The sequence below is a fragment of the Onychomys torridus genome, chromosome 1, assembly GCF_903995425.1.
Source record: "Onychomys torridus chromosome 1, mOncTor1.1, whole genome shotgun sequence".
Taxonomy (NCBI): Eukaryota; Metazoa; Chordata; class Mammalia; order Rodentia; family Cricetidae; genus Onychomys; species Onychomys torridus.
Window position 1 is genome coordinate 71,153,141 of NC_050443.1, and position 17,060 is coordinate 71,170,200.

At 35.5% G+C, this 17,060-nt stretch overlaps 1 protein-coding gene across 7 annotated transcripts in view; it reads left to right on the top strand.

Moving 5' to 3' along the window:
- The window catches only part of Dlg2 (discs large MAGUK scaffold protein 2), a 901,904-nt gene that overhangs the window by 348,853 nt on the left and 535,991 nt on the right, over positions 1–17,060 (top strand). For all 7 annotated transcript variants that reach the window (XM_036186483.1, XM_036186442.1, XM_036186459.1 and 4 more), the window contains exon 5: positions 4,106–4,275. In XM_036186483.1, coding sequence (XP_036042376.1) covers positions 4,106–4,275 — 170 coding nt within the window. The remainder of the gene's footprint in view (positions 1–4,105; positions 4,276–17,060) is intronic.

The window sequence follows — 17,060 nt, forward strand, 5'->3', positions numbered from 1 at the left end:
AATATTCATAACTTTTAATGTGTATTAAGATTTGGGAAGCATATTAAATAAATTAATATCTTTAATATACATATAAAATCACAAAACATCTTTTTTTAACAATAAATCATATGTACCTAAGAGAGAAAAGTATGTTTCAGATGTTATTTTAAAATATATTCTTGTAGCCAGGTGGTGGTGGCACACACCTTTAATCCCAGCACTTGGGAGGCAGAGCCAGGTGGATCTCCGTGAGTTCAAGGTCAGCCTCGTTTACAGAGCAAGATCCAGGACAGGCACAAAAGCTACACAGAGAAACCCTGTCTGGAAAAAAAACAAAAATAAATAAAATAAAATATATTCTTGGGCCTGGAGCGATGGCTTAGTTACTGGTAAGAGCATTGGCTACTCTTCCAGAGGACCCAGTACCAACATGGCCACTAAAAACTGTCTGAACCCCAGTTCCAGGGGATCTGGCACCCTCACATAGACATACATGCAGGAAAAACACAAATGCATATAAAATAAGTAAGTCTTCTTTTTTTAAATCTCAACAGAGAACTAATAATTTCTTGAATATTAGTTTCAAGTGATGCCTCATCATGTGAGAGGTTGTTTCATTGATAAATAAAAAGGTTAGATGTGTTTCTGCAGACAGATGTTAGTGATTACGTGGACTGTGGTTTTTAATATATTTGATTTAAGAAAATGCATCAGAATTGCAAAAGGAAATTCCAGAGAACTATTAAAATCATGTTTTTAACTGAGTGGCTGATTCTGTCCCACGAGATGAAATTGCTCCAGACAGAACTACAGACTCACATCTGCAACAGCAAACGCTGAGTGAAACTGTCAGTTCCAGTGGAAGAGTGAACAGGATGACCGTATGCAAACGGCTTTCTTAGACAACAGCTCAGAAATATCATCAGAGGGTAAACTTTTTGCTGGGACAATGCATTACATGAGCTCGCAGCTAGTGATACATTGATGTGCCTTAAACTGAAGGGGTGACTTTACTAGCAAAGGTTATCTGCAGTTAAACAGATTCGTTTGAAATAGCTGAGGCCCTCTGGCCAGATTCTATTTCAAGAGACTGAGAGGAAGGGAAGTTGAATGTCCTAGTTCCCTAGCTTGACATTCTCTCCTTTTAAGCATTTCAATGTAGATTCATCATCTGTTTTTATTTTAATGTTAAAGCAAACAACTCTAAATTCTTTGTATTAGCATAGAGATAGGTAAAGCCAGTTGGAAAACATGCCCTGTCCTTACCAACAGGGAATGACCTTACCATTGATATTCCTCTAGTTATAAAATGAAGGATCAATGTTTCATGAACTAAAGTGAAAAAAATGAGTGAAGAGACCAGACTAACAGAGCACGCAGTTGATGCCCTGATGACAATTTTAAATTTCTACCAGATTCACTTTTAAACAAATCACTCTGGGCATGTCTTACCTATTTATCAGTAATGTTCATACCTCTAGTGTTACATATATCTACATTAACTGTCTGCTGGATCCTCTCCCCAACCATGGCCATGCTTCCTCTTTTCCTATGGGAATATGAAATCCAAAGAGATGGGTGTCTTTCTATTCAGACCTCCTCTTTGCTAATCTTGTGTTCTGTGCACTTTATTAAAGCTGCCTAGTTCACCTATATGTTCAGGAACAACCATGTGAGTTAAGCTGTGTTTTGTTTAGACTTGTAACTAACAATCAATGCTTTCACTGTACACAAAAGGAATTAATTAGTAGAGTTTGAATGGGTGTAGCCTTCAATTTTTTTCTACAGCTCACTTCAAGAAAAATAGTGGTCAAGATATGATTAGTATTCTGAACATGAGGTAATGGTAAACTATTCTTTTTTATTATCATGAGATGGTGAAATTACCCACTCTCAAAGGACCAGCTGCTCCAGGGTGGCTGGCATCCCTGATGCATGCCTACATTCTCAAAACTATTTTAATTAGTAGTTTTCCGGGTTTTGTTTTGTTAGAAAGGAAATGTATGTGTAAACCTATTAAAGTCATTCCATCTGTTCTGATGAAATAACATCACTACATCTTAGTGAAATCTTCCACTTCAGGATTTTAAGGCTGCTGTGTATTCTCATAAAGGCAAGGGTTGCAATAACAGCTTCTTAAACAGATGTATAAAGAATTATGGGGAAAAATACACTTTAAAAATCCTCCCCATGCTATTATATAATATGTCCACGATAAACTTATATTTTGAATTGATAGGCATAATATACATAAAATGGTCCATCACATTAGATATATATTTTTAACAAGAAGGCTTGAAGTATCCAGGTTTAATTTGGTACTAGAGTACTTGGCAAGCATGCATGAAGCCCTAGATTTGCTCAGCCAACACTGCAAGAATAAATAAATAGAAAGGTAATAGGTAAGTAAGTAGGTGGATAGAAGATAGATGATGACAATCATGGGGATGATGATGTTAGATAAATGACTGAATTGATAGAAAGATAGATAGGTAGGTAGGTAGGTAGATAGATAGATAGATAGATAGATAGATAGATAGATAGATAAATAGATAGGATACATAAACACATAGACTTCAGAACAAATACAGTCTATGCCCAATCTGCCAATAGAAGGGCTTAACTACTTATATTAGTACAAATTATACTAATTTCCACAATGCCATGAAAAAATCCATTATTAAGAATATTATATGTCAATATATACTGCACTATCAGTACATTTATTAGTAATTTATTATATGCTAAGGTCTATGGAAAGGCTTATATGTATATTGCCTAGTTTATTCTTCCCTAAAACATTCATAGTAGATATTATAATTATTAAAGAATGTGAAAATAAAAATAATAAAAAATTATTAGAGAGATGGAGAAAATTACCTATATGTATCAACTTAGAAGATGAAAATCCAACAATTGAATTTTAGTTGTTGTTTTTTCACATTCAGCAAATATTTGCTAAACAATATATCTCTTGAATGAAATCAGACATTGGAAGAGGGAAGTAGGAAGTTGGTACCAACCACATTTACTTATCCATGGTCACTTTGAAGAGAAGGGCTTCAAAGATAACAAAGAGGACCCAAGAGTGTTAGTCAGGAGATTGTGGAAGTCATTCAGGCAAGAGGTGGTGCTGACTTCAACCAAGAGGTAGCAGGGAAGATGAACAAACCTCAGTACCCACTAGATTTGCTCTGTGAATGGATCTGAATATATAGTGATGGAGGGAAGAAGGGGTCAAGTAAGAACAGTTGCTCACTTTTGACTTGGAGCAACAAAGTAACCTGAGATAGGGAATATTAAAATGGATGGGCAGAGTGAGGAAATCTTTCTAGCCAGAAACCTGTGCTCTTGGCCATTATTCATGTTATCACTAATCATTATCATAAAAATAAACTAACTGGAAAGGAAGTCAAATTATGCCTTCCTGTGTGAAGACTGAAATAATTAAAGCATTATATAATTTCAGTTTTTAAAGTAAATGTCTTAGGTAGGATTATCTGAGGATCGCATCAAGCTTCATTAAGTCTAAGCTTCAATATTTATAATATTGTGAGATGAATTCCAGGGAAAAGATATTTAAAGATAATTCAACAAGCTAACCACACTGAGATGACTGTTTTATATGTTTTTTCTTCTTCCTACATAGTTATATTTTTGAGAATTTCTACAATTATTGCATAACACTTTTGTATCTAGTGAGTTAAGAATTTTGCAAAGTTAAATGATAAAATTACATCTGTTGTGTCTATGTAGTCTGCCATAATAACTTCTGAGAATACTTTAGACCATAATTTTCAGTCTAACCAATTAAGACAGTAAAAATAATGATGTCATTGACAGATTTCTTAAAATGCATATCCTTCTAACTATGCCATATGCCACTCAATTCAAGTCACACTACTGTAGTAGAGCTAGCCTAATGATCATTGTGTGGAATGCTAGGCACTCAAGGAGCTTGAACATGACTTGATTTCTTGTACTGTAAGTAAGGAACCTTCCAAATTTGAACTTTTTAAAGTCTCTCCCATTCTTGCCCTCTTGTTAAGGTTAGTTAGTGATGATGGATTCTTCACACCAGGTCCCTGGCGACTGCTGAACCTTGCCTCTTCCTCCCTTGCAGGGTCAATGATTGTATCTTGCGGGTGAACGAGGTGGATGTGTCGGAGGTTTCCCACAGTAAAGCAGTGGAGGCCCTCAAAGAAGCGGGGTCCATTGTGCGGCTGTATGTGCGTAGAAGACGACCCATTTTGGAGACTGTCGTGGAAATCAAGCTTTTCAAAGGGCCGAAAGGTAAAAGAAAAAAAAGACTCTTACTGAGGCACAAATGTCAAAAATGTTTGTCTAAAATTTAGTCTATATTCCACCTACAATGACCTTTAATTCTCTGACGTTCATTGCTTATCAGCAGACTTGACACTACAAGATAGTAGTTTTTACAGATGGCTGAAGAAACCAGAACTCTACACACAAACTCACATAAGGAGAGTGTATAATTACATAGGGAATACCATAAATGATAATAACAACCACCACTTAATATTTTCTATGATTTTTTTAACTGACAGGCTCGTTATAACTTGGCCAGCTCATTATAACTTTCTAACATTTCAGATGTGCATGGTAAATTACTTCACATAACCAGATATTAATATAAGTAACAGAGATAATATTTATTGGGGCTGCAGAGATTGCTCATTAGTAAGGAGGGCTTGCTGCTCTTACAGATGACCTGAGTTCAATTCCCAACACTCATGTCAGATGACTTGTATCTCCAGGGATCTCACACCCTCTTCTTTTGCCCTCCATGCCCACTCACACACATGTGCCATTCACTTACATAGACACATACACATACAAAATTAAATCTTAACACACAACATTTTTATCTTTACTGATCCTAAATTATGTTTTATAATGTGATTTCTTTTGACTTTGTACTGTGTTGTAACCAAAAAGTCTTGTATTGGTCTTAGCTTGGGACAGATAAAACAAGTTAAGCTTGCATTTTAAATGTTCACAGATGTCTAGGTGTTCTTTTGCTTGCTCCAAGAAACTGGGTAAACAGTGAGATTGAATCATTATATGAATTTCATTTAGTACACTGACATTAACACTACTCGCATGGCATTTCAGATGCTTCAGAAAATTTTAATAATTAGCTTAATGCATTAAATATTTTAGATTATGACTGGGTAATAATTAGACTCTTCATAAAGCATTTTCTTTTTTATGATCTATTTAATGTCTAATGCTAAATATGTGATTGAAAAAAATAAGCATGTCACCTTCTCTAGGGGACAGTATTAAGTGGTATTTGCCAGCTTTGACACAGAATCAAACCAACTCATTAAAAGCCTAGTTCAGCCATTTACTGGTGGTATGACTTTCATTAAATCTATGTAATTAATGGAGTGGAACATTTTTTAAGAGCTTGCACATAGTAGGAAGAGTCATAGACTGAAGATCAGAGCATGGAGGTTGGACCCCAGCTCTGCCTTTCACAGCTGTTAGACGTTGGCTAGAAATATTATACTCTCTAGGCCTTGTTTTTCTCACCTACAGAACACAAGTGAAGACAAGGCTTGTTCTTGGAGATGTTATGGTAATTCATTGAGACAGTTCACATATTTGGAATAATTCCTGATGCAAACTCAGGAAATATTAGCTGTACATGCAGATTATTTGAAGTATTTTTTTAACCAACTGTGGTAGCGGTTTCTTAGCAATATAATGAAAATACTTAGAGGTCCATGATGACTTAAGTGCAGGTGCATTAGAATTTAAGTATGAATGAAGGTCTACCCTAAACATTTACTAAATAACACTGGAAGTTTGCCTTTTAAAGGCAAACAAATGGAACATAGATTTTTTTTCTATTAAAAATATATATTGTATATATAAATAACATGTGTATATTTATACAAGTCAGCTAACACCAATTATTCATCATTTCCCTAAGCAAAGGCTAATTTAAGCCCTCAGGAAAATACTGCCTTTCTCTTACTGGCTTCCTGCTCTGAGTCACTGAATGACCTCCAGCTGCTCAGCAAAACACCTAAAGGCTACAGGGAGCTGATGACCCAAACTCCTTAATTTTACCAGGAACATGTCTGTTGGATCTCTATTCTGGCATTGGGCCCCCTCCAGCTCTTTTCCTCCATACTGAACCATTTTCTTCTTTGAGCCTGTTGTGGGGCAAGAATGTCTTTGTGGCATGGAGGAGGGAAATAGGAGAGCTAATTAACCTGGTAGGTGGACAGTTACACAGTGAACATTTGCAGTATATGGAGATGGTCTCCCGCACCAACAAAATCCTTGGGACAACTTTCTGTCCAGAAAGCTGGCTGTATGAAACCTTCTGGGGAGTGTGCTCAGTCAGTTGTACTTTTTGTACTGGGCTCTTTTTGTATAGGTCTCATGGGGATTTGTTTCTCTATACAAAGCCTATTGATTAACAAGGAAAGAAAGTGTTCCAGTCATTGTTTGAATTCCAGATGCCTCTCCCAGTGCCTGAATATCATGAACTGTAGAATAGGAGTAACAAATCATTAGGATCTATACTATATCTGAAGAGATACTGCCTTCATTACCTTAGTATGTTATAATTCTTAATTTTAGAATTGCAATATTCCTGAAAGAAATTTCTACCATGATTAATTTGTATCATGGAAACTCTAATGTAATATAAAGGATAAAAATAAATCAGTCTCGTTCCTCAGAAGTTCTAATAGAAAAGATGACTCTAAAGTCAACCTATTTAGTGATGTTTTCAAGGCAAAATGACATTGGTTCTAGGATAGAGCTTGAGCCATGAGTTTAATGGGGAGACAGGGTGGCTGTGTGATTTATCTTAGCCAGAAGAGTCAAAACACTCCAGAGAACTGGAAACATTCCACTTTCCATGTGCACACAGTTCCCTGTCTGGTCTATTTTGACTACATAATAGTCCAATGGTAAGCATCAATATTCTAGCCAGATGTATTCAACTAAGTGTGTTTAACATATGGCTATCTTGCTATACAGTGACCTTCCATGATTCAACAAATACTTATTAAATATTTCCTGTGATATGACACATCTAGACAGGGATTCCCAAAGAGAAGAGGTGGCTCTTGCTCTCAAGAAAGTTATAGTCAGATAAGGAAAACATCAATAATAGCAACTGGGAAAACTAAGAATGAATATAAGGTATTGAAGGAAAACAGATCAGAGACTATGCCAAAGGAGACAAAAACTACCCAAACTAACTCTTGAATTATAAGTTAAAATAGCCATGTGGCAAGGTAGGAGAGCATTCCAGGTACAAGTGAAAGTATGGTAACCCAAATATAGGAAAGATCTTCATATTGTCGAGTCGTCAAGTGGTAGGTCAAAAGGTGGCATGAGTCCATATGGGAGGTAAGAAGCCAGATCATGCTTTGCTGTTTTAATAATATTTAAGAGTTTAATAGTTTAGAATTATATAAATGCAAGGGGAAAAATATTGTACAAATTTAAACATGGGATGGATATGATAAGATCCATCATTTTCATTATTTTGTTGTTCTTATTGTTTCCTAGATAGGGTTTCTCTGTACAGCTCTGGCTGTCCTGGAACTCACTCTGTAGACCAGTCTAGCCTTGAACTCAGAGATATGCTTGCCTCTGCCTCCTGAGTGCTGGTATTCTAAGGGCATGTGGCATCACCACCAGGCATATTCATCATCTTTTGGAACTCATTTTGGCTGCTATAAAGAAAATAAATTGAAAGGGCAAGAATGAGAGTAGAGCTCAGTTAAACATGCTTGGAGGAGAAAATGGTAAAAACGGAGCTGAGTTGTGTTTTGGAGACATGTTAAATACACATAGTTAAATATAGCTAATTGGTTAGAATAGTGGTGATCACATCAATGTGATCAAAGAGGACTAGATAAGGAATTTCATGCACACAGAATGTTTCCCTTTCTCTGGAATGTTTTGACTCTTCTAGCTAAGATGAATCACACAGTGCCCCCACTTATTGGTAAACTGTATGTGGGGGGCTCTGCAGACTAGGCCCAGTTTTCTAAAAGGAATGCCGTGTGTCAATTGAGGAAGACTACAGAGAAAATTGCAGAAATGTGATTAGATATTCACTTGGGATCTTTTGGAATTCCAATGTGCATTTCTAATAAAATGTAAAAATGCCTTAGTCAACATGAAAAATTTCTCTTATATTATGGTTAGAGATTTAGTCGCTGAAGGCATCTGGGATATCTGGGATAACATGTCAGTTGTCAGTAATCCTATGTAGAAAGTAATGATTAAGCAGATCTATTTAGGTTTGCCAAGAAATCAAAAGTAAAAGAAAGAAAATCTGCATGTGTAGGGGGTGTTCCAAGGAAGGAATTTTTTTAACTTTTTTAATTAAGAAATTTTTATTCATTTTGCATACCAACCACAGATCCCCTTCTTGTTCCTCCTCCCACTCCCCTCCAAGCCTACTCCCTCAGACCATCCCCCCATCCTGTCCTCAGAAAAGGTAAAGCCCCCCATGGTGAGTTAACAATCATTTAAGGCAGGTCCAAGCCCCTCCCCCTGCATCAAGGCTGTGCATGGAAATTAGAGATCAACATAAATGTCTTCCTTGTCTAATCTCCACCTTATGCTTTGAGACAGGGTCTCTCACTAAACATGCATGTCACTAGTTTGATGAAGAAGGCTGGCAAATGAGCTGCAAGGATCCTCCTTTGTGTAAGCCCCAACCTTCTATGCTGGAGATGCAGCTGCCCACACACCATGCCTGTCTTTGTGCATGGGATCTGTGGTTCCAAACTTAGGTCCTCCTGCCTAAGACACAGGCACTTTACTGACTAAGCTGTGTTCCCAACTCCTATAAATGATTTTAAATATAATCTATTTTTATTTCTTTACAAATGCCATCTTTTCCTGCAGTTACTGTTGTATGTCAGTACAAAGTGAAACTGCAGTAACATTTGTAGACAGTTGTACAAGAAATAATTATAACTACCTAACATGCCTTCAGATTAACAGTTACTGTGTACAGAACACATTCATTAAAGAAGTTACATATATTAAAAAAAATCATGGGCATCTTTAAGTTGCCATGGTTATAAAACAAATGCCTGGACCACTTAGCTTCACTTTCCTCATCTGAAAAATAATAATTTGATAACCTAATAGTATTCTATTTAGGATAAGAATTAAAAATTCTTAGTAATATTTGTTATAGTTCATTGTTACCATAATTGGCAAAGTTCAGTAAGGAAAACCATTAGTGAGCTCACTTTTTTGCTTTTAAAATAACTCCCATGGTATTTCATGTGTTCTGATCTTTAGTCTTTTGGCAGCAATATTTGTTGATTATTATTCATTTAATATTCCCCAATTGAAGGCAAAGCCACTATATGTTTGTCTTCTGTATGTATCCACACATGTGATAGTGCCTTGTGTAACATATATGATATGCATTTTTTGCAACTAAGTTTTGTATCTAGTTCTAAATAAATTCATTTTATCCAAACTAAGTTAAAACTGCCTTGTGACACTATGTTTTATGAAAATGTTCAGTGATGTTTATGAATATATTTCTCCTTTTGTTCTTTATTTCCATATACTTAATATATGGAAATATATCCCTAGATATATTGAAAACTGAAAGCATATTGTTTCCTTCACACCAGCTTCCATTTATGTTAATGACTGCCTCTGTCATCCAAAGTCAAAAGCTCTAAGTCAATTGATTTTGGCTCCCTTTGCTTTGATGTTTTTATCAAATCATCTGCCATAAACTATGAAAGTAATCTGTGGCATAACCAGTCTACTCTTTAAAATTATTATGAAGTTCATGTCTCTGTGAAATCTCTGACCTACTACAATAAACACCCTTGACAATCTCTTTATTTCTACATGTTTATCATAGGGGCCAGCCTTTGAAAAACACATAGCTTTATTAATGGTTCCTTCTTGCGCAGAATTGACTCTTTATTGTCTCTAGGGAAGAATCTAATTTTTTCACTACACTATCTCATGCCTTCTGTGGTCTCCCTCTTCTCCAGCCATTCATTTTGGTTTTACCCTTTGCTGGGTTATTTCATCCTTCTTCTATCTTCTGATCCTTCTGCCTCTGACCCTTTTCTCATCCCTGTACCACCTTTGGACCTCCTTCTTTTTCCATTTTGACCACTATCAGCATCCTCTCCCCAAGAGCCACTTCGGTGATGCCTTCTCCACAAAACTATGGATAGTTTTCCCAATCAGAAGCAATCTTCTTGTAAAGGACTTTGTTCTTCCATTTCTGATCATTCTTTTGTTGCCAGGCCTTCCGAAAGCCCATAATACATAAGAAAGATGGGTCCCAAAGGCTCAAATTAGGGAAATAAGCAAGTTGCTAACTCCAACAATTAACATAGTAGTTCCATGGTCTCTTCCCTGGCCTAGACTGTTTTGGAAGGGTTTAGCAAAGCCTTTAAAGGGAAGTAAAAGATAAGGAGAGTTGGTGCCCAAACTCTGGGTAGTACTTGGTAGGAACTGGGATAGAGAGATGGGACAGGAGTCAAGACCATAACTGAAGTGTGGCAAGAGGAAAACAGAATAGTTGAGGTACAAGGTTGTGCAGGAACCTCTTAAGAGAAGAGAGCCTTCATTCCAACACTCTGGTACTCATGCAAAGTTTACTATGCCCAGACTGAAGCAAAGCAGTGTTTGAAGCCTCTCACATGTTGCCTGATAGTGCACTGGGTCCAAAACCAATTTCTACATTTAAGAGGAATTTTTTTCCTTAGTAAAATTTTTCCTCAGTAAAAATTTTTCATAGTGTTCTTTCATGACAGATGTATAATCCAGCATAGTTAAACATCAACTGGGCATACAAAAATAGCACATAGAGCAGACACAGAATTTACTGGGCATCTAACTGAAATACATTTTACCAGATTTCACATTTTATATAACAATTTCTTTGTTGTTGTTTGCTAATATAGTCTGACTCTTCTCTGCCCCTCCTTTCTTTTTCTCTGCCCCTACTTTCTTTTTCTCTGAATCCACCACAGCCAAAATGAACAATGTGAGCATGGAATTTTTTGAAATTGTTCATTTTTCAAGTTGATTATCTTTTTAGCTTGATTTTTAGGGTAGAGGCCAAGAGTTTGATGTTTTCAGCACATAGTACATGTAGCATGAACGAAGATTTTAACTGAAAATTAATCAACTGTCCTTAACCTTTGTACAGAGACTGCATGTATTACAATTATTTTCCTATTCTATCACTATTGCTCTGCTAGCAATACTGCATAACAAGTTAGACTGATTGCTACCCAATTTGAGTGTTGAGGATAGAAAAGTTTGGAGTGGTCCTTAATTCAGTTGTTTATGGTCATTGTGCCACATCACCAGGAGAAACCAGGCACAAAGCGTATCTGCTGGTTTGGTTGCTTGAAACCACCACACATTCTTTCCATTTTTTTTTCTTTTTTTTTTTTTTGCCATGGGGAAAATTAAAAGGTACATTCATCTTCTAATGCATGTGCAAATGTGTCTCTGAATTCACAGCTCCATTTTCTTTTTCAAGATTGCATTCTGGGTTCTGAGTTCCAAGTGGTAGGTGGACTTGTTTTTCTGTGAAGGACTGTTCTGAACAAAAGTTTGACTATTAGTAAGCACAAATGGTAATTTTCACTTTGGCATGAGGTCTCAAAGCACTGTATTTTCTCTTTAGTGTTATTTCTCTTAGTGAATTTGAATGAAAATTATTCCCTTGATAATAAAAGAATCTACTTAAGTGTATATACAATGAAAAGTTCTATTGGTATTAAAAACAGAGACTATAAAAGAAAAGGTCAAACTAGATATTAAGCCAGGGAAATATTATTCTCAGAAATAAATATGGCTAAATTGCCACTTTTCACCCTCAAAAACCATTTTTTTTCTAGTTGAGGAACTGATGACATGTGATGCGTGAGTCTTGTTTGCTGTCATTAGTCATTGGGTTTCACTTGTAAGTGCACTGTTAACTTCTCATAACTTACAGATCTAAGATACATGCTTGCACACTAAAGACTTTCTCTAAGCTAGCATTTGATCTCATTGCACGAAAAGATACATAAACAAGCTCTCTCCTGAGAACTCAGAACAAATGATTTTTACCTGAAAGACTAAAGTACAAATATTGCCTCTGTAATCTCCTCTGTTCTGTGCATTGTACCATTATGGGAGAGCGAGTCATTTGATTGCATTTGCTAACTTCATTCAGAAATTAAAGGCTGATGTCACTCCTCTCATCTTGCCTGTGGGGATAATCCCATCATCATTCCTCTCAGATTACTTATATGTTATTTAAAGCTAAGCCCCTATGATCAAAAGATAACTGTTTAACATGTAAAAGGCAAAGGTTGAAAATAAATTGTTCACAACAGAGGTTTGGATTTTTTTTTATCAGAAGTTTTAAGATTCACACAACAAATCTTTTAATGGCTGTGAATATTAACAAAATTGTATGTTTCCCTTATAGAACTATTAATGTTTGATAAGAAAAGATGGTGTCATGGGAAACACTGCAACACTAAATCACTTCCTTCTTAAGTCATTGTTGCTAATCACCTTTGTTGCCAACCTTAGATTGAAGAGACTTACAGTTTAAATCCCTGTATTATGTAAGTATTGAATGGACATATTTGGACATCTGTGCCTGTGTATCAATGCTCAATCAAATAGATGCTCTTCATTTAAAACTCATACAGAAAATAATCAAACATTCACTCAACAAATATTTTATTTTGAAATCACCTGCTACATTTTCTAACTCGGTTCTAAATGTTAAATCAAATAGAATATAGACATCGTTTATGAAGATAATTCTATTATGGCTAGATACTTTGAGAATAGGATGTATGTAGTCGAATTGTTCTTAACACTGATGAGGAAAATGAATTTAAGCTTTTTAAGCTTAGAAAATTCTATGGGTCATCTACTTATAAGATGTCAAGAAGTCCAAAGAAAGGTAAAGATTTGTACCATAAAAGATTGCATTAAGCAACATGGGGCTTACCAATCAGTACTAACTGAAAAGAGAGCTATTAAAATATAGGGGGAAACTTGGCAAGATGATTTTTTTCTGGCTATTTTTTAATTTACACTTTTTTCATTTACTTTACATACCAACCATAGTTTCCCCTCCCATATCTCCTCCCATCAACTTCCACTCCCATCTATACCCTCCCCATCCATTCCTCCTCCATCTTCATTGATTTCTAAAGTGGCTGTACCAGTTTTCACTCCCACTAGCAGTGAAGAAATGTTCCCCTTACTCCACATCTTCTCCAACATAAGCTGTCCTCATTGTTTTTGATCTTAGCCATTCTATAGGTATAAGATGGTATCTCAGAGTCATTTTGATTTGTATTTCCCTGATGACTAAGAATGTTGAACAATTCTTTAAGTGTGTTTCAGCCATTTGAGATTCTTCTGTTGAGAATTCCCTGTTTAGATCTGTACCCCATTTTTAACTTGGATTATTTCATATTTTGATGTCTAGTTCTTGAATTCTTTATATATTTTGGAGCTCAGCCCTCTGTTCAATGTAGGATTGGTAAAGATATTTTCCCATTTTGTTAGTTGCCATTTTGTCTTATTGACAGTGTCCTTTGCCTTACAGAAGCTTTTCAGTTTCAGGAGGCCCCATTTATTAATTGTCAGTCTCAGTGTCTGTGCTACTGGTGTTACATTCAGAACGTAATCTCCTGTGCCAATGCATTCAAGGCTACTTCCCACTTTTCTTCTATCAGGTTCAGAGTAAATGGATTTATGTTGAGGTCTTTGATCCACTTATACTTGAGTTTTGTGCAGGGTGATAGATATAGATCTATTTGTAATCTTCTACTACCTTCAAGGGGAAACTCTGGGGATTTTATTTTAAAAGAGATTATAATAAACTGTAATTTGTCACTTGAAATACATCATTAAAAATTTTGCTTTTAACTTTTATACTAAAATATCAGCAAAAATTTAAAAAAATTTAAATAAGGAAGATTGACTTTAAAAATAATTTATAAAAACTAATATACAAAATGGCAGGAAACTTTTAAAAATGAGAGATTCCAAAGCCCAAAACACTTTTAAATATATTATAAAATATTTTTAATGACAGAGAGCTATGGGATTTAGTAGATGATAAAGTTGGTATTTTTGAGTGTGAAAAGATAGACTAATAGCCTAATTGAGTACTAAATCATATTGGGAAAATTGGATACTTACCTTCTAAAGATTGTTGGGATGCTAGATAGATTGGCTCAGTAGCAGAACACCTGCTGCTCTTACAGAGGACCTGGATTAAATTTCTAAGCACACATACCAGATAGCTCACAGCCACCTCTAACTCCAGTTCCAGGGACCTGATGCCGACTTTTGGCTTTGGTGGGGCACCTGCACACACATGAAGCACATTCATGTACTGAAGCACATATGACACACAGAGACAGAAAGAGGAAAAAATAAATGTCTTAAAATGACAGTTAGATCCATGATTCATCCTCTATTCCCCAAATTAATCACTCAATAAATTCTGGTATGGAAAATAAAAAGAACCCCACAGAAGAAGAGACAGAAAGATTGTAAGAGCTATAGGAAATGGAAGACACTAGGAGAACATGGCCCTCTAAATTAACTGAGCAAAACTCTTATGGACTCACAGAGAGTGGGGCAGCATGCACAGGGCCTGCACAGGTATGCACCAAAATATATATTTTTTGTATATATTATATCTTCCAGTTTAGTGTTTTTATGGAACTCCCAGGTGTGTGAACCAATGCATCTCTGATATTTGTGCCTTCTCTTAGACTCTTTCCCTTTAGTTGATTTGTCTTGTCCAACTTCTATGTGGTCTTTGTTTTATCTTATTATTCTGTTATGCTTTGTTGTTATCTCTTAGAAGCCTGATCTTTTCTAATGAGAAACAGAGAAGGAGTGGATCTGGATGAGAGGCAAGGTGGAAAGGAATGGATAGTAGACAGAAAGGAAAATGTAATCAGGATATAATACATGAGAAAAGAATCTATTTTCAATAAAAGAGAAAATAAATAGAAAAAGAAAAGCATAAATGTAAAAATTGAAATGGATATTTAGGACTATGTTAAAATGAGGTGCTTTTGTTTATTAAAAATACCATTAACAGTGAAAAGTAAAGCCACAGAGTAGAGAAAATAATCCCAATAAACCTATCATACATTCAAATGATGTTAAGTATTAAACAAAATAAGAGAGGTGAATGGTAACACTGTAAAATACCACTTTCATGAATCAAATTGCTGACCAAAAAGCCATTTGTAATGGTGAGTTGTGGTGCCTTCTGAAAGGGGCTCTTTCTGAGAGCCAAATGAGGCCGGTAGAGTTGAAAGTATTCCGTTATCGTGGAGAACAACACTAAAGTATCTTCAGCTTTTTAAGGCTTTAACCTTGTGGTTTGCTAGAGCTGCCTCTAAAAATCTTCCCCAGGGTAGGCCTGCATGTAAAGTAATAGTCCGCTTCGCCAATGTTTGTGATAGGAGAAACAGTGTAAGGACCAAAAAACAGCCAAAAGAAACTCAAAAATATTTGTACAAAATTCTGTTCAGCTTTAAAAATGAATGTCTGAATTTAATGTATTGAATGAATAAATACTTAATAACAGAGTGAGTGAAATAAATGTACTGAAATGGAACAAAAACCCATGTCATTAAATTATATACAGTACATTGTGTTGACAATGTAAGAGCAAATAAATATGAACAAGTGAATGTTTATACACACATAGAATATACATAGAAAAGTAATTGCTAATAGTGATTGTCTCAGAGAGGGAACAATCTGCAAAGAAAAATCTTTTTAAAACTATATATTCTTTATACCGTTGGGATTTTTCTGATTTTATATATATAAAACATATTATGAAAAACTAATTCTTAAAGAAAGCATATAAAGTTTTAAAATGAGAGACCAATAAAGCAGCCACCAAGCATTGCATTATGAGGCTCTATATTTGAGCCTCAGTACCTAAAGAAAAATTATAAGTGACTGAAACCAAAATAGACTTAACAATAGTAATACCTTTAAAACTTAATTCACAAGAAAATATTAAAAGATCGTCATTTCTTCTGGTTAAAAAAAAAAGTTGAAAACTATAATCTACAATGAAATCATAACCAGTCATAAGAAGAAAATTAGTAGCACCAACATTTATAAAAACTAAAAATGTTTTTTAAAGAAAATTGAAATTGGTGTTCCTACACACACACACACACACACACACACACACACACATATATATATATATATATATAGAGAGAGAGAGAGAGAGAGAGAGAGAGAGATGCTTAGCAAAAGAAATGGATTCAACTTATTTCACTCAACAAACACCTACTAGATTGTATTTACTATCAGGAGCCATGACATGTATTGAGGTCAGGCAATCCATAGCAAAACTATCTTCCATCTTTTAGTGTCCATGGTGTAATTATGAGTTCTTAAGTGCATAACCTTTTAGTGACACTCTTACATGATAATTTTTCAAATTTAAATCAGTATGCTATCTAAACAGCCTGAACAACCTGTCAGCCAAAGATGATCACTATTGCATTTCTCCTTGGCATTCAAATCTGAGTCTTCTGTCATGGATTTTGTTTCAGAAATTTCTTATTTTCTTCTTTGACAGGCTTTTTCTTGCATGTGTTTCCTCTTTGATTTTTATGATTGTTTGAAGCAGTGGTGTGCAGAAAGATCTTTTAGAAAAGTTATTTTACAACAAAATGCACATGATTTGAGAGCGTCTTCCCCCAGAGGTGAACTAAAACTGATAGTTCTCTTCTTTGCTTAAAAGGAAGCTAACATGTTAAGGTTCTACATTCTCATTAGCTAATGAAAGATTATCCCCTGTTACATGGGGCCTCCCATTGCTATCAACAACTCAGCAGTATAATCCTCTGCTTGATTATATGTCATACACACTAGCCTGTTACTAAACAGAGTATTTGAAATGGCCTCAGCTAGTCTGGCAGTGATCATTTCCTGGTGGCTTGATGAGATGAGACTTCAGGGGTGTTATACTTTGGATGAATCCTTAGAAACCA